The sequence below is a fragment of the Pteropus vampyrus genome, unplaced genomic scaffold, assembly GCF_000151845.1.
Source record: "Pteropus vampyrus isolate Shadow unplaced genomic scaffold, Pvam_2.0 Scaffold216, whole genome shotgun sequence".
NCBI lineage: Eukaryota > Metazoa > Chordata > Mammalia > Chiroptera > Pteropodidae > Pteropus > Pteropus vampyrus.
In genome coordinates this window covers 3107260-3126759 of record NW_011888997.1, presented here as the reverse complement: position 1 = coordinate 3126759, position 19500 = coordinate 3107260, and the positions used below count along the sequence as shown (strand labels likewise).

Genomic DNA, 19500 nt, shown 5'->3' with positions numbered 1-19500 from the left:
CCCGAATATCCCCGGCCCTCACAGTGATTCCTAAGATGGATTCACTTATTATTATTTGGAAGCATCTTATATTTTCTGTGCTTTCGGTGTTTCTTCTAATGCTGGTGTTCTTCCATCTGCCCTCTTCTTTACATTTTATTTCTCTTTCAAGATCTATATCAAATTCTACCTGTGCTTTATCATTCTAGCTAAAATGAATCTCTGAATCTTTCCAGTTCTTGTTAACTGTAATAGTTACTTGGCATGTTTAAAACACCTTAAACACCATATAAAATTTGTATCTCCATCTATACCTGATTTCTAGATAATTAAGGTTGGCCTTAATATTTAAGGACTTCTGGTTTTAGCTTTGACACGTGAAGCGCTTGGAAATTGTCATTTCTATCATTTAGAACAAGAAAAATCTGAATAAACTGAAAATCAATGACTTTTCTAAGACCCATCAAAAGATTTAGGTTGCAGAGCCAACTGCCACTTTGAAATCTGGAGAGAAGGGCAAGTTATGAGAGTCACAACCAAGATCTGCTTACTTGCTAGAGCCATAAACTAGTAGGAACACTTAAATGGTAATTTTTACAAATTGTTGGATGCTGAATGTGGCCCAATACTTTGTGGTTTTATCTCCAGAAACCTCAGGTTCTTATGGCGAAGAGCCAAGAAAGATCCTCTCTTGGCTCTGGTAGGAAAAGGGGAAGATAATCATTATGAAATATACCCAGAGAGTTCTCCTTACCAAAGGCCTTCTCTTCAGAACAGAAAACTTTACTAGAGTCTTATCCTACCTAGGAGGGCATTTCCCTTCTAATTTTCCTACCTCACCAAACTAGGAAGAAAAGCTAAGACACACTTGTGAAGGTTACGGCCCAGGGACATAGGCCCACTAAAAGACTGAAATTTAATTACAAGATTATAAAATACTTCCTCTCCCCCATACATTACCACAACACCAACAGGATTACAATAACCCTGTGAATTACAGCTAACAGAGCTAAAAGATGTGGACTCTCCGTGAGGAGGAATATTTAAGAAGCCCAAAGTAAGCAGAGGAGAAAAAAACCCAAAGATACTATAGGATTTGGAGACTCTGATACCTGTGGCTACAGCAGACATTAAGTACAGCCCAACTCCTAGCCAGATTAACATAAAATCTCACACTAAAATTTTGTTTATATAATAGTTATATCCTATTATCCAATACATCAGGTCTGGCTTTCATCAAAAATTGCAAGAGATGCTAACAGGCAAGAAAAAAACACAATCTGTAGAGAGAAAACAAGTATCAGAACCAGATTCAGATATAACAGAGATGTTGTTATTAACAGAGAAATTTAAAATAGGTATGACTAGTTTGTTAATGCTCTAATGGTAAAAGCAGACAGCATGAAAGAATGATAGATAATGTAAGCAAAGCAATGAAAACTCTAAGAATTAATTAAAAGGAAATGCTAGAAATCAAAAACACTGAAACAGAAATGAAGTATCCCTTATGGAGTCATCAGTAGACTGGATTGAGCCCATTAGTCGATGAGCCTCATCAGTGGACTGTGGGAAGAACCAATGACCATGAAGATAGGTCAAAAGAAACTTTCTAAACTGAAATATAAAGAGAAAAAAAGGCTGAAAAAAAAAAACAAAAAAGAGCAGAACATCCAAAAATTGTGAGACGATTTTAAAAGGTGTTACATATGTGAAATTGGAATATGAGACGAAGAAAAAGAAAATGGAGCAGACAACATATTTGAAGTAATAATGGCTGAGAATTTTCCAAAATTAATGACAAATACTAAACACAGATCTTGGAAGTTCAGAGAACACCTAGCAAAATAAATATCAAAAAAATTGCACCCAGATATATCATATTCAAACTGAAGAAGGCCAAAAACAAATAGAAAATCTTGAAGGAAAAAAAAAACAAAACAAAGAAAATAGCTTACCTATAGAAGAAAAAGGAAATAATTACAATGGTCTCATTAGAAACTGTGTCAACAACAAGAAAATAGAGTGAAATACTTAAAATGTTAAGAGAAAAAAACTCACCAATCTAGAAATTCATGTCCAGTGAGGTTATCCTTTAAAAGTGAGGGAGCTCACACGTACAAAAGCTAAGGGAATTCATTGCCAGCACATGTGCCCTGTAAGAAATGTTAAAAGATATTCTTTAGGGAGTAGGAAAATGATATAAGTTAGGCACTCTGATCTGTATAAAAGAAGAATGTCAAAGAGAAAATAAATGAAGAATAAAAATAATTTTTCCTTCTCAATTGATAACTGTTTAAAGTAACAATGATAACAATGTATTGAGTAATTGCACCATATGGATAAGTGAAATGAATGACAGCAATGTTATAAAGGACAAGCAGGAAGAATTGGGACTCATGTTAAAAGATACCTGCAGTACCTGTGTGGTAGTATTATTATTTGAAATAGTATTATTTGAAGGCAGACTTAAATTACTTAAAAATTTATATTGAAAACTCTAGAGCAACCACTAAAAAAATGTACAAAATAAATGTAATTGAAATACTGAGAGGACATAAAATGGGATCATATAAAATGTTCAATTAAAGCATAGAAGGCAGAAAAAGAGGTATAAAACATAATGAAGAAGAAAAACACAACAAATAGAAAGGTTATAAACATTATAGATATTAATCTAACTAAATCAATAATAACAAATATTATTGGTCTAAATACATCAATTTAAAAAAGATTGTCACAAAAACAACACCCTACAGTATGTTGTATATAAGAATTCCACTTTAAATATAAAGACTTAGCAGATTCAAAGTAAAGGGATGGAGAAATATATACTATGGTAACAGTAATCTAAGTATAACAGAAGTAGCTATACTTATTTAAGGCAAAGCAGACATCAGAAAATGGAACATTATCAGGGATAAAGAAGGGCATTACGCAATAATAAAAGGGTCATTTCACCAAGAAGACATAATAATCCTAAACATATGTGCACCTAACAACAGAGTATCAAAATATGTGAAGCTAAATATGGTCTTTCCATACAATTTAGCAGTTGCTCCATAGGTATTTACTCAACTAATTTGAAAACTTATGTCCATACGAAAACCTTCATATGATTGTATATAGCCCAAAACTGGAAGCAACCAAGATATCGTTAAGGGGTGAATGGATATACAAACTGTGGTACATCCGTATAATGGAATATTATTCAGCAATAAAAAGAAATGAACTATGAAACCATGAAAAGACATGAGTGAACCTTAAATGCGTATTGTGCAGTGAATGAAGCCAGTCTGAAAAGCTGTATGATTCTGGAAAAGGCAGAATTATTGAGATCGTAAAAAGATCACTGGAGGGAGAAGTAAAATGTGAAGCAAAGGCGATTTTTTTTTTAGACTGCTGAAAGTATTCCATATGATACTGTAATGATGGGTACATGACATGATACTTTTGTTAAAACCACTAGGAGTTTCACGAAGTGAACCTTGGTGTATGCGCATGAAAAAAAATCATTTAAGAGATCTGGGAATTCCAAGATAGAATGCAGACAGTGGCCAAAGAATCTGACTGTATTACAAATGTGTGAAACAACCTCACTGAAGGAGGTAGGAGAAAAAGATGCTGACCTAAGTAACTTTATAAATGAGCGTAATCTATAAAGCTAAAGGCAAAGAAACTGCACATTAGCATTGTACTGGGGTTAATAAAGTTGTTTCCACTGATTATACATGGTTACTGGATGTGAACAATCAGATAAATGGATGGCAGGTGCCAGATGTCTCACTGTTGGAAGGAGAGTTTACGGATTAGCAAGGGAGGGGGCTAGAATGATCCATGTGGTTAATGGGTCAAGAGCTGGAGACATCATTGTAACATGTGTTTAGTTTAATGTAGATATAGATAGTTACATATGGAATTATTGATATGTATCTATAAATGTGTTAGTATTCACACTTTTTTTTTGCTCAGCCAGCTGAAATGGCCTAAAACCAAGAACCCTACAGTAGCAATGAGTACATCTAGCACCAAGATCTTGATAGCTAATATCATTCTCCAATAAAAGGAACCAGGGCTCTTTGGAGAAATGGCTTATTTTAGGATTGGGGCAGAAAACATACAAGGTGAGCCTGGAGCATTTGGTGATAACAGAAAGTAAGTGCTTTGAAAGCAAAAAGACCACGTGATGGGGACGTGTCAAAGAAATATAGGATGCAACTGAAAAGCTCCCAGTGGCCAAAGCTAGAACCATCTGAACAACATAATAAATATTGGATTATAAACCCATGCATAAAATAAATATCTTTTAGTTGCACTGATATAAATAAATGATTGTAAATGAATGAATGAATGGAGAGACATCTTACATGTGAAAAAAACTCCAAATAATTTATGTAGATATTCTCCCGCTGAAGGAGGTAGATTGTAACTCCTCATTCCTTAAGTATAGGATACACATAAGGACTTATTTTCAAAGAGTACAGTATGGAAAATAGGAAAAAGGGAGTGATTTTATAGTGGGGAAACCTGGCAAACAATACTTCCACCAAATTCTCAAGATCAAAATCAACAGTGGTAAGTCACATTGATAGTATGTACTCTTGATATGATGTGGTGAAAATGGCACGTTACCTCTATGGTCTTCTTCCTCAGAAACCAATAACCCCAGTGTAATCATGAGAAAAACATTCGACAAATCCCGGTTGAGGGGAGTTTTATGAAATACCTGACAAGTACTCCTCAAAACTGTTAAGATCATCAAAATAAGGAAAGTAAGAAACTGTCACGGCCAAGAGAAGCCTACGGAGACATGACAAATCTATAGTATCCTGGATGAGATTGGATTCTGAGTAAACTAAGGAAATCTACAGTATGGATTTTGGTTAATAATAATATATCAATATCGATTCATTAATTGTAACAAACTTATACTAATATGTTGTTAATAATAGGATAAACTGGGTATAAGGTATATGGAAACTCTGTACTGGCTTCACAATGTTTCTGTAGACCTAAATCTGTTTGAAAATTTAAAGTTTGTTTAAAAATAAATAAATAAAACAACATTCCCCCCTAAGCCACCTGCCTGGTTTTGTTACTAGGTCTGGAATGAAACCCCAATCTTTCTTCCCTTCCCCATTTGTCAATTAAAGTTGGAAAATATTGTAGTTTGTTTTTTCTTGGTAGTGGTGGCTGTTTATTCAGCTTTCTCATGTTTATCATACTCTGGGGACTTGCAGAAGGAAGATATAGCACCTGCTCTCAGAGGTGCTTACAATACACTCAAGAAAGGGGACAGACAGGCAATGATATGTAAGCACTGTTACTGCTTCTGGCTACTGTTGCAAACATGTTAGGAGAAGAGTGTCCTCTTTTACGCTGCCTCCAAATTCTTCCAGGGGAGGTTGGCTCTTTTGGTTAACTTTGATGGTACCCTTTTTAAGTGACCATACTTTTTTTAGGCCTGCAGATGTGGTCTTTGTATTTTATATTAATAATCTTCTCTTCCAAGATGCTTAAAAGAATTTAGATGATATCCAGTGTTTTACCCAAAAGCCTTCTAGTGAATTCAAACACAGTGTCACAGAATAGAAAACACATCTTGGTCTCATTGTGAATTCTTTTAAGATGTTCCCGTCACCTTCTTACATCTATTTGGAGGCTTTAATCTCCTCTCTTTGATTGTCTTCTGATGTTGTAGGTCTCAGGTATCAGTTCTATAGTCCCACTCCATTCATTCATTCATTCATTCATTCATCTACTTCGCACATGCCCACTTCAGGGCTTTTCCCTTCCTGTTTCCCTGCTTGTGATGCTCTTTTCACAGATTCTCATCATTCAGTCTCTGAATTTTGCACATCGGAGATGCCTTTATGAGGCCTCTGTTTAAATATAGCTACCCCTCCCCAAATCCACCACTCTGTATCTCATTACTTTGCATTATTTTACTTCACAGTACTTGTCTTCACCTGGCTTTTGTTATATTTTTATTTGTTCATTGTCTTTCACTTCTAGAAATTTTCACAAGGGCAGGAACTTTGTTTTCTTTAGTGGTCTATTCCTAACATCTAGCACAGTCTAGAAAATAGTAAGCACTGAGTAAATATTTGTCGAATGAATGCATGCATGACAGATATGTCTTCCATTTGTCCCAGTGGGCCTGCCTACAGACCAAAAGAGAAGACCTTTTGCAATAACCTGTTTGATATATCAGAATTCCTGTGATATTTATACAGATTGCAACACTAGCTAGGTCCTTACTCCATTTTTATTTGTATAACACTTGAAAGTTTTTAGAGTGCTTTCCAATAGATTGTCTTTTCTGATTCCTTGAGTAACAGTATGAAGCCAGTAAGAACTTTCAGATCTATTTTACAAATGAGAAAGGTTAGGAAATGGAATTTGCAAGGTAAATATCATAGTCAGAGCTAGAAACCAGAGCTCATGACTTCTAGATCATCAGGTGATTACCCGGGATAATGTTTCATCTCCACTTGCATGTAGAATGTATATGCTTTTGAGGGCAAAGGTTTGAATTATTTGTTTTTATATTTTTCACTGTGCTTTACACAGAGTGCACTTACCACAGGTGTATCAATTTGAAACTTTCAATCTACAGAATAGTCATGGAAGTATCATTTCCAATTGAAACTAGAGGGGAAAGTTTTGGCCACTTCTCCACTTCCATCCACTGCTTCTTCGATGGACCTTGGGAGAATCTCAGAGATTAGCTTTACATATGAGACCAGAGATTCAGTGGGCTATGGATATGGTTAGAATTCTACCTCCTCTGCTAACTAAGTAAACTCAAGCAAGGTACTTAACTTTTCTGTGCTTCAGTTTCCTCTTTAAAACTGGGGATCATATTAGTACTTAACTTTTACAAGTCATCACGAAGATTGACTGAGTTCATACTTTAAGAGCACCTAGAATAGTGCACGGTGCATCACACTCCATTAATCTTTATCATCATCGTTTGTCTTCTTGTGTTATTCTGATAAACTATATCAATATGTTTAAGAGAATTTGAGAGATAGACAATTGTTTAAGATATTTGCAAGTGTTGTTCATCCTGATCTGGATGGAAGACAGTGCTTTTATTAACAAACAACACAGTAGAAATCAGCGAATAGTGATTCTTCTTGTACCATCACAGCTGTACTGTGTACTTTCTATCAAACATAAGGAAATGAGGGAAAAATGAGTTGGCACTCAGTTTTGTAGTGAAGTGTTATATGATGTGAAGCACAGGGAATAAAATTGTTTTTATTCATCTCAGTTATGCATTAAATAAACCAACTTGATTTTAATTGGTGATATGGAAATATGGAGGCAGTAGCCCCAGGGGTCTGTAAGAATCCATTTGGTGTTTAATTTAATTCATCTTATTATAAGGGGAAGAAAAAGTATGGACAGATTTTTTTTTCAAGTTTTTCAAATAATTAATGAAAAATAAAGTTGTGTTCCTCAGGAAAAAAAATTTACACAACTCATTTCTTCCACTGACTCAAAATTGTGAAAAGGAAATAAGTTTTTAAATTAATGTAGAGTTTTTTTTCCTTGTGTTTTAGGATCAGATTTCATTAAGACTTCTACTGGTAAAGAAACAGTAAATGCCACCTTCCCAGTAGCTATCGTAATGCTACGGGCCATTAGAGATTTCTTCTGGAAAACTGGAAACAAGGTACATTATTGTCAGCAAGTCTTTCTTCAGAGTAAATATAATGTTATTTATAATGCTAGTTGCAGCCTCGATAACTGTCTTTGTATGCAGAAGGTGTGAATGAGTTACCTTTATTAAGATAAATGTTTAATTTACCTTCATCACAAAAGAACACATTCATGGAGAAAAATGTGCGATTAACATAGTGAGTGTGAGTGTGGGAGTAAGTATGTGTGATCAAGATGTAAACTTCCTTTATGTCCTTTTATTAACCGAAGACAATTTTATCACTGACAAGAGATTCCTAAATGGGTTCTTTAACGAACTAATTCTACTGCAACACAGAGGCTTTCTGGTAAGGCGTTGGCCAGCGAAAACAGGTTAATGCAGAAATTAAACTTCCTTCAGGAATGGAAAGAATTGCAGAGTAACATTTATTGAATGATAAGCTGTGGTGGTGATATGAAAAGTATGCAATATAATGGGAAATAATCTTTTCCTGTCATTATTGAAGGACACACATAAATTGCTTTTTCTGTTGGGAAACCCCCGGTCCAGAAAAACTTATTACTTTTAATAATATGAGGTGAAGAGAAAATTCTTGAGGAGATGAACTTATTAAACAAAATAATGAAATGCTGTGAAACAGCAGGGAAAAGGTAGCTAGACGTTATATAGCTCTTGAATTAAATATCCATTTTTGCGTTTTATAGCAGTTGGATGTGCTCTTTGGAAGACTGTTAAGCTGAGGAGGGTATATGCTAGCTTTTGTCAGCTTTTCGAAAAATAATACATATTTTTTTAAACACGAAGTTAAAAGAAAAAATACGTATGAGGTGTTTTTAAAATGAGTTTGGATTTTCCTTTTCACTTCAAGTTGCTTGTTTAGTTGCAAATTATCTCAAAGGGTTTTTTTTTTTTTACATCATTGGAGAGAAAGGTAATTTTTTTTTAATAAGACTTTCTCTTCCTCAAAAGGTATCTTTTAAAACCAATCTCTTGATTTTTGCCGAATAGAAACTCCAAAAGAGACCTTTAATCCTTTGCCAACTGGATGTGATGACTTTATATGTGACGGTAGCTTCAGTTTATTTTGGAATCAGAGACCTTTTTTAGAATGTACTGGGTTTGAGAGGGAATAAACTGCTCCCAGAATTTTCTCTTTCAGAATAACTTTATGTGTTAAAAAAGTACAAATAGGATAAATATCTACTGTGACCTACATATGAAAGTTGACCCAGCTTAAGTAGCCTTTCTGCAGTGATCCAAATTAAAAAAATAAAAATTTAAGTAAAGCTATGAAAAGTAAGAGAACTCTATTTTTGGCCACCCCAATTGAGTGAGTGGGCCTACTACTCACTAGACCAGCTGTTCTTATTCTTGGCCAAAGAATATCCAAATAAATGTGAGACTTTTTATACTTAAAGATGCCTGGGCCTCATCCCTGACACTTCTGGATCAGGGTTATTTCTCAGGCATCTACACGTTTCATAAGCTCTGTAGTCGGGACTAAAACTCTCCATTGGAGACCCAATCTTGTTTTGGTCTCAACAAAGATTTATTGGGTCGTTAAATACGTGCCATGTTAACCTATGTTAAATGCTAGGGATACAAAAATGAACAAGTCCCTTCCCAGGAAACCCCTTAGACATGAGCAAAGAATTTCAGTAAAAATTTTAAACGATAATTGTTCTAGACCAGAGTAGAGGGCGAGGGACACTTTTCTGTCTTTCAGCCCTCTCCTCAGCTAATAAACAAAATTCATCCCAGTTTCATTAAGAAACGAACAGGTATGAGTCAAACCATATTCATTTTAATTACATTTGATTTTACACAGTGAGGCGCTGTATGTATATCTTGCAAATCAGGCGCATCCTTTCGGGTTGTTGACAAGTTGCCTGGGCAGTCCTTAGACTGCAGTTTCTACATCACTGATTTAAGGGGTGTTTTAAAATGTGATCAGCCGCCTTCCAGACCATGATTAGTGTCACTCCTGAGAAGCAGAGGTTTAATATTTCATAACTGATTTCACTGCAGATTTATGTTTTCCATATTCTCTCCCTGAAAAAAAAAGTGCAAACTTATGCTAGAACCTCTCTTTAGAAGTATTGATAAACAGACTTACTGATACAACTGAATTAGATAGAAAAATCTATATGCAGCACTGCCTAATTGATAGACGTGCTCCTATGATTAACATGTATGCTAATATCAGCTAATTGATTTTTTTTTTTTTTGCCTCTTCTCAGTAAATAACCTCATCTCACTTACCTCTCTCACTCCTCCCACCTCCCCTCACTCTAGAATCACTTGGGCTCCAGAGTAATAGGTAGATCTGGTTAGAATTTCTACACAGCTGCTGTTTAGCTGTGTGACATTGTGTGATTGAGTCAGGGAAACCTGTTGGGAGACCTTAACTGATATTCCATGTGAGAATTGATGAGGATTTAAACTAAAACAGTAGAAGTGAGAGTAAAGAGGAAAGTGTGTGCAGGGGACATATAGAAGGTAGGATTGGTAGGATTTGACTGTTGATCTTTGGGGTGTGGTGTGTTGTGGCGAGGAAAATGGCAGAGTCTTTTCTATTAACCTCATAGGTTAACTATGAGGTTTCTAGCTTGGGTTGATAATGGGACCATCCATTTATTATCATCTCCCTTCTCTAGCATTCCGTTAGCTGTCACCCCTTGCTGATGCTGTCTATCAAACAAACAGCTCTGAGTGGTTAAGTGCCTGAGCTTCAGTACTTGGGCTGTAGGATGCTTTCTTGATTGCTCCCATCTATAGAGTCTCACTCTACTGGACAGTCAAGTTCTTGAGACAAGTAAATCCAGATAAGCAGGTTTTACTATATATATAGAACACATTTATCCTTTTCTAATGGACTCAGGGACATCATTTGTAAACATCAGGTATTGGCTGAACTGTGCTGTTTTATGGTCACTTTCAAAGACTGCCGAAGTGTGAAGAGCCCCTACACTGTCTTTTTCTACTGTGCTTATTTAACTGGTCTGGCTGCTCTCTATAACTCTTGCCTATTTACAACTTTTGTTCTGTTTACAACAGAAAAAAAGTCCCTGCAGTTAAGTTGATTACAGTGACTGTCAGCTCTTCTTGCTGATTGCTGCCAGTTTGGTCGGTGTGACCTCACTGATTTGCTCCTTTTATTTTAGATACACAGATGTGTCTTTTGCACCTCAAGATGAAGGGCTGAAAGGTGTCTGTACAAGCTTACTTGTAGAAATGTAAGATGAGTGGGCTTTTGTGATATGTTTTCCTATGTATCGACACCTCTCTTGTTTATCCCAGGTTCACAGTTATAGTCTAGATTGTCGAGGCTTATGACTTTCCAATAAGTGAAATGTTAATGAGAGTTATTAACTCTCATTAGTGTCTTCTCAAAGCAGTGACATTCTTCCCATTAATCTTGGAAAAGTCATTTTGTAGTGTGAATGGGTGTGAGTCAGTGATCTAAGCTCTTTTGCCAGGCGAACTGAAGTAGGCTGAAAAAAAAAGAGAGAGAGAATCAAGACCTGTAGTAATACAGTATCATTTCTTTAAGGCAATCCAGAAACAATAAATCTTATTCACTTTCCCATCTTCCCTTTTAGATAGGCTTTAAGCCAGCAGGAGGCATCCGCAGTGCAAAGGATTCCCTTGCTTGGCTCTCTCTCATAAAGGAGGAACTAGGAGATGAATGGCTGAAGCCAGAACTCTTTCGCATAGGTGCCAGTGCCCTGCTTTCAGACATCGAGAGGCAGGTGAGTAATAACTCATTGTCTTTGGAACATATTGACAGGTGTTTTTGAGAAAGAAATGAAAAGTCACCTATTGGGCTATGAGAACTACAGAGGAAAACTCATCTGAATTACTTCATCATACCTAAACCTCTGCCTTCTTCCAAGCAGACTTCCATCTGAAGTAGGCTGGATGGAGATTCTGCAGAAGCACATAATGGTGGGGCTATATTATCAAATGCTAATTAAAATTATTAATTATTATGTGATAGTATAATTATTAATTGATCTGGGTAATAATATAATTATTAATTAACTAAACTCTGCTTTCCTCACAGATTTACCATCACGTAACTGGAAGATATGCAGCTTATCATGATCTTCCAATGTCTTAAATCAGCAACAAATTCCAGAAAAGATTTTTACAATGTTTAAAAATTATTTTTCTATGTAATTGCTGAAATTATTTAATTAAAAATGGAGGAATAGGTGACTGACATTTTTCCCTTAAAAATTTCATTGAATTTAATGCAAAGAATGAAAGAAAAACTACACATGGTACTCATTTCATGCACATCTAAAATAGCCTTAATTACTAGAAGATCTGTACTGTTTATTTTGTGAAGGTTTTCTCTTAAAAATTCTGAGTAAAATGTTACTGATAGCTTTGATAACATTAAATTCTAAGAAAAAATGTTAAACTGTCGAAGAAAATTGCTCTAGCAACAGGAAATGCCGCATCCCTGACCTGCTGCTATGCCTTAACCACTTCTGGAGTCACTGACTAATTTCCTGCCATAAAAATTCATCTTTAATTTTTGCAACAGATATGCTCTTTTATTAATTATGTTATTCGTGAAATTTTTGTCAATGTTATATGCAATTATGGATATCATTGAATTTTTTTAATTAAAAACATCCCTATAGTTGTTTATTTTTTTAAACTTTAAATTGTAACAATACATCTTGAAAAGTTAATCCATTAAACATGTAAAGAGGTTTTATCAGTGACTTCATCAATATCTCTAGTAGAGTCCTCGGGTATTTATCTCAGATAAAGCATTTCAGTACATTGTTAATGAATACAACTGATGTATATTCTGAAACTGAAGACTTTCTAGTATAGTGAATAGGAGAAAAACAACAGACACTACCATAGCACTTAACAAGTGCTAAACTCTTCACAGATATCAATTTATTTAATCCTTGTTTAATCCCTATAACAGTAAGGTATGTAAGTACAATAAGGTTTTTAATTCTTACAACAGCAAGTACTGATATTGTTCTTTTATACAGATGAGGGACTGAGGCACAGAGAACTTAAGCAACTTGCGGAAAGTCACAAAGCTCAAAATTAGTAGCATCAAGAGTCAAGCCCTGGCAGGTAGTCTAGCTCGTGAGTCTGCACAGTCTATCACTGTCCCCCAGCACACACAGACACGTGAACAGACCTCACTGTCAGCTATGCGGAATGGTCATCTGCACTGCAGTCTCTTGGTGACTTTGTCCTCTGTCTTTTCAGAATTCCCACCTCCAATTTTTTTTTTTTTTTGCTTGCTAGCACCTCTACTACATTATAGAATCCAGGTTTTCTTAAATGGTGATTTTCTTGGAGTCTTTTTTCCTCTCTGAATGAGTCTCCAGCTACTCATAAGTGGAAAATCCTAGACTGGGAGTCAGTTTTTGTTTTATCTTCTCCTCTGCCAAATTCTAGCCCAGCCTCATACTCTTCTTAGCTTTGTGACGTTGGTTCAGTCATTTCACATCTCTGAATCTCAGTTTCTTCATCCTTAAAATAAAGGGATTGAGGCAGGTGATATCAAGGTTCTTTCAGACCTAAAATTATAATACCATAAGGATAATTATAACAAATCCAAGAAAATGTTTTATGGCTGTAAAATGAAAAAACTTATTGTAGCAATCTAAATTAGAAATTGCTTCTCAGGAGTCAATTAAGCAAGTCCCTGAAAGCACCTCTCTAAGTGTAAATGTGATGACTAAAATAAGAACAGAAAAGAAATCTTGCTTTCTCCCAGTGCCTTAGCAGAAAGCTGACTCTTGACTTATGCCTTTGGATATGGTCACTGGTTCTGAATGCCATATCCACCTTCATAACATGTTGGCCCAGGTGCCCACTAGAACAATGGCCAGTTACCTTTGGAGAAGAAACTTTGCAGAAAAATAATTACATTCTATCACCTTTGAAGCTGTTCCAATTTCACAGGGGTTTTTGTTTTCTTCCCATTAAACCCAGCTGGTCATTTTAGTTGATCAAGTGAACAGGCATCATTATCTTCAGTTCTGATTTATATGAGGCATCCACTGAAATTGACCTCTGTGGACAATTATAGATTCACATAGGAAATTAACACTGGTGAGTCCCTCAAACCTATTAGAGGCTGATGAGCATGGCCTGATCTAAAGGTAAATAATGTTATATTTTGAGAGACAGTTTATTCCAAGGACAATTGGCCTCTTCGTCATATATGTCTGCACCTTACCTGGCTCTTGAAATCAAATGTAACATAGATGACTTTAGTAAGAAAACCCAAAACCCTAGTAAATGTTGATTGCTATGAGAACATAAGAGGAGGAGGTCATTTCTGAGGTGACTGTGATTTACTACAAGCAGATTTGTGTACTTGAGAACACTGAGAGCAGATGCTTTAAACAGTCAGAAAAGTTTTGCTGTGTTCTGTGTTTAAAGCTTCTAAACTAATAAAAGTGCTTCCCCCAAATTGTCATAATTGTTCAGTAAAGCATATTAGGTTTTAAAGTTACTTTTAAACAACAAATTATGTAATTTAGGGGCTTAAAGTGACTTAAGGGAATAGTTTTATCCATCATTGTTTACATGAGAAAAGAAACTCAAAGTGCTAATCACTTATGCAAGGTCACATAGAAAGTCAAAGTTGAGCCCAGAACCTAGATCCATATCACATCATGAAATATTTTGTAAGACTTTGAAACTTTCTTACTTTTTTATATATCCTGCCATACCTAATATTATATTTGTCAGCATGTGAACTTCAGACTTTCACAATACTTACTTTTATGTCTAGGAGTCTTCTAAATGGTGTTTTGGAGAAGACCAGCTACCTAAATCTAGTTCAAGTGATAGTGTAGTTAATTTCATGTTAGACTTTCAGAATTTTTGATAACCTCAAGAACTGAGTTTTTTTTTTTTTTAAAGAGAGTTCAATGTTGCCTTTTTTTTTTTTTTAAAAGAAAAATGGGGGCTTGTTTGGGTTCTAGTCTACAAATGGAGAGAAAATGACTGGTGTAATTACAAAACAATTTCATAATTTTATAATCTTTGCCTCATTCTGGATTATTTCAGTACTAACAGAGAACTTAGGCAAATTACTTTGCGTGAAATGCAGCATCTAAGGAGACCTGTATAAAGCAGGAACTGTTAGAGTTATCTACCTGGAAGTGCATTCTTACAAGGACATGATATAGTGTGTCCTAAATGAGCAGAACAGTTTGCTACATCACATATATATATATGTCTAAAGCCAGATCCAGAAAAACCAAATCAGCTTCTTTAGAAAAGTCAATTTGTACTTCAAATACAGAGGGAGACCAGTATTAACTTTTCTTCCATCAACTTGATCATTTTTTTGATACAACATAAATAGGGCCACAAAGTAGAAATAGAAGAGGAAGAATTTGAATAGATTATACTTTCAAAGAAGATAAAATGTTATGCCCATTATAGCACTAGGAAAAAGGTATGAGGTGAAATCAATTTCTACAATTGTTTTCCTGAATCTTGCCTCCCAAAGGAAAAAATATATTTTATAATCACCACCAAATGATCCTTTCCAGAAATGACCACAGGTAACATCTGGCTGATATATAAAATACGTAGTAAAAATAATCATTTTTAATTAACTAAAACCTGCTCAAGAGAGAGAGAGAGTCAGAGGAATATCCATCTGGTCAATTCTTATTTAATAGGGCAAATGAGAATCAGAATGTTTAATGCAGTATTTGTGAAATACTTAGTGACCTCATGATGAACTAAACTTTTTTAGGAAGAATAGGAGTGAGAAAGAGGACTCAGAATATCTAGAAAGGACAGACATACAATTTGATTTACTGTAAAACGTAGGCAGAATATAGGAAGAGCCTAGGTTTTATGGCATTAGTTTCTATGGTTGAATAATAGGAAATGTGTTTTAATTCATTTGAACAATAAAATGAGGTTATACTTTACTCTGGAGTTTGACAAGGATGATGAAGAATTTTAAAAAGTAATTATAAAAGAAAAATAAAAGGAACTGGGATTATTTAGCCCAAGGAGAAGACTTGAAGGGAACTTTATGTCTAGTGGTCCCAGGAAGTTACTTCTATATTAGATCTTAATAACGAAGATTATTTCCTCTGTGGAAGAAGAAAGGAGTTTTTGCTATATATGAAGTTAAGTTAGTTTTGGAGAAGAACTCTCATGCTTGAAATGTGCTTTTAAGAAAGTCCATTTGCTATTCCCTTCTTAGAAGTAGATTCTCCTTTGATTGGAGTGGTTAGTTATGCTGCCAAAGAAAGTAGTTCCCTAACTACTTTCCCAACTGGTATACATCAGAAATACTGGGAGAGTTTATAAAACACAGAATTCCAGGCCCCACCCCCCAGAATTTCCAGTTCCTTAAATCTGCTATGGGACCCCAGAATTTGTATTTCCAAGAAGTTCCCAGGCGATACTGATACTATGATCCAGGAGCCACACTTTGAAACCACCAGATTAGAAAGCCTTGTACTCAACACCTAGATTTCAACATAAATGCATCTTTCAGTAGTAAAACCCACCAGCTGCAGCACCTCTTTAGCATGAAACTTCAGGATAAATGTGTATATTTTGTTGGTTTTCAAAGCCAAGAACAAGAGAGGGAACAAGGCAAGTGACATTGTCCTTTAATCCTTTTACAGTAGGCAGTGAACTAGATTTTAGTTTGGGCTTAAAAGGAAGCTTTGGAGCCTAGAATAAACATTTTAGCTGAATTTAGAATTATCCACAAAATCTTCCAAAGGATTTCAGCAAGCCAAGATAGTAAGATTCAGCAGTATTTGATTTTTACCTATTTGGAATGCTTTAACTTTTTGGGATTCCAGTATAATTGCACTTAAAACCAAAATCTATTTTAACAAAGCCCATTCTTTAACTTATATTTGAAATAGATACAGATGTTCTAGGGAAGGAATGTTTCACAGATACTTGGCTTTTTAATTTGAAGCTACTGTGGAAGTGATCTCCCAGCTAAGGGGTAATGAAAACATTAGATCCTCAGTCTTTTTAACACACACAAAAAATGTTTTAAATTTGTTTTTTGCTTTTTAAGTGTGTGTTCTGCCAGACAATAGGAAATAAATTTATTTTTAAAGCATATTGGATATCTTTCAGAATAGGAAGGCCAGATCATTGGACATAGAGACAGGCAGCTAGGAATATTGCCCAAGCCACTCTTTAGAACTGCTCCAATGAAGACTTAGTGCTACCACCTCTGGGTACTTGATACCCGAACCTCTGCCTTTGACATCTCTGCAAGCTGGAGCTCTCACTTATCGCAGTGGCCAAGGATAGATTCCTCCACTGCTGTCTTGGGTAACAAAATCCTCTGTGATTGTGTCTGATCGTTAGAGCCTCAGTCTGTACTCTAGCTGTAAAGGAAGCTGGGAAAGCACTTTTTGGCCTTCTTGAGGGAAGTGAAATAGTATTCAGAAGTGTTTGGTCTCTAATCAAGATAGTTGTCAACTACAATTAACAGGGTGGTACTGGAGAGATACTTGATAACTGTGGTAGGAAAGGACTCATTGTCCCTCAGCTATATTTCTACTTCCAGTGAGACTCTAAAGCTGAACTCTACAGTCGCCCCTTGTCTCTTGGTCCCATACAACAGGTCTAGAGAAGTCTTATGAAGTCCTTACACTCACTCTCACCAGCACTATGCAACAGTGCACTTTCTTTAGACTTTGAAATGTATTATAGCTCTATTACATGATTTATCAACTTCAATAATCTCTCTATCCTCTGCTCTACCAGATGAGAAAAATCAGCATATTGACTTTACTACCCACCATCTGTCTTCTTCCCTTCTAAACCTTGGCTATATTATTTCTACATAATTAGAGTTTATAACATGCAAATTTTGTTCTGTGACCATAATCTCCACAATTATTTTAGTACAGTTAAATGAAGTCAGTACTTAGGACCAGTACTCCATTTACCTCTTTGCTTTTCAAAATTTGACCTATAATAGTTTCTTTCAGGAAGGGCTTGGGTATATTCTCTGAGTTTTTGCAAGCTCAAAGTTTATTTTCATTACATTTTAATAACTATTTGGCTATATACAATTCTTGGATCACATATTTTATTTTCTGAGGACTTTGTGCCAATGCTCCAATGTCTTCTAGCATTGAACATTCTGGAAAGTAACATTCTGACAAACTTTTTGCCTTGTAGTTTCAACTATAGTAACTTTACTAAAATATGATTCAAGGTTGAATGCTTTGTGTCAATTTTTCCTGGAGTTGAGTGTGCTCCCTCTGTCTATAGAATCATGACTTATATTTCAGGAAAGTTACTTTGAAGTATATGTTTAACTTTTTTCTTATTATTTTTTTACCTCTTCAGAATACTAGTTATTGCATATTTTAAGGTTTTTTTTAATCTATCCTGTCTAGCTATTAGTTTTTTCTATTTCTTTTTAATACTTTTTTTTTCCTGCCTCATTGAATTGCACTCTTTTTTCTATTCCTAACACCCTTGTTTCTTTTGAGGTTTTTAGCAAAATCTAGTTGTTTTCTGGGCTCTGCCAAATCATATTTCATTTCCTATTGTCTTGCAATTTCTTCCCCAAGCTCTTGTATATTTGATATGAGCTCTTGCTTTATAAACATGGTAGCTTTGTTTAGTTTTTTTTTTTTTTTTTTTTTTTTTTAAGTTTATGGCAGCATGTTTGGCCCAGATTTTTATCTGCTCTATAGAAACATTTTTTTTTTTTCTGGTAATTATTCTTTGTCTTCCATTTTTTTTCTCTGTTTATTTCTTTTATTTTCTTGTAGTAGCTTTGCATGTATGATATGAGTTATTTTCTGGATCAGCTACAGGCAGGAGGTTAGTATGGAAGAGATGCCATGTCCATGTTCTAGGCCAGCAGCAATTCTTACTATTCACAGACACATAGTTCCTTATGACACAAGATTGTGTGTTTGAGTGAATTATTTTGGCATTAATTCTTCCTAGCCGTTAAAGATCAATGGCTTTAGGGCTACTCACATTGTGCTTCTGTTCTTTCCCTTCTTCAACAACAGGATGGATGCCTCCTGCAGATACAGGGTTGCTGTATAATTTTTCCTGTAGCCTTAACTTTTCTGCTTCTCTTCGTTGCCAAACTGGGTCCAGAGAAACTCCTGCTGTCAGTCCATGCACCTATCACTATCGATCCATAGAAGTTATGGGTCTGCTTTTCTAGGGTGTACCACCTACTTTGATCTGCTGTCTTTGTCCAAGGTTAAGTATTTGGAATTTGTACAAATGCCACATTTGGATAGGAAGAGTTGTTACTTGTGTTTGGGATAAATATAAATTCCAAGTCACTTTGACATCAGTAGTAGGAACAACAGCAATTCTAAAAACTGAAAGTGCTAAGAAATGGGGGCTTGAAGCTGTAGCACCTGAGGTATATGGCATTATTTGGTATCTCACCCTAAAATAAATATCTCCTCCATTGGAATATGAAGAGGAATAACAAATAAAGCCAAACTTGGAAAGTGGCTGGCATGTAAAAGCCGTTCAAAATGTCCAGTTATACTCTCTACTACCACGATAACACTACAAAAATGTAGAAAATCACCTTTGTAAAAATATACTCTTTTGGTAATACAAATCTAATCTTTTTATGGGCATAAACATGCTTCTTCTGCCCCAGTTCCTCCTATCAGACATCCTTGAAGTCTATCACTAAGCATCAGAAGATTCCAAATCAGAAGCCATTTCTTACTCTTCTGACTTACTGTAACTACTGGTTTCTATCATTCTTTAAATTATTCTTGTAATAAAGTTATGCCTTTTGTCTTTTTCTGATGCTCCTTTTATGGCAGGCCAGATTTTGGGGAGTATAA

At 35.4% G+C, this 19500-nt stretch overlaps 1 protein-coding gene across 2 annotated transcripts in view; it reads left to right on the top strand.

The window, feature by feature from the left end:
* The window catches only part of DERA (deoxyribose-phosphate aldolase), a 144247-nt gene that overhangs the window by 83126 nt on the left and 41621 nt on the right, over nt 1–19500 (top strand). The window contains exons 7-9 of one of the 2 annotated variants that reach the window (XM_011372945.2): nt 7548–7660; nt 11251–11400; nt 11715–12387. In XM_011372945.2, the coding sequence (XP_011371247.1) occupies nt 7548–7660; nt 11251–11400; nt 11715–11771 (320 nt within the window). In that variant the 3' untranslated portion in view covers nt 11772–12387. Of the gene's footprint in view, nt 1–7547; nt 7661–11250; nt 11401–11714; nt 12388–19500 lie in introns of those variants that run through there. The other variant, XM_023538250.1, reaches the window with a different exon arrangement.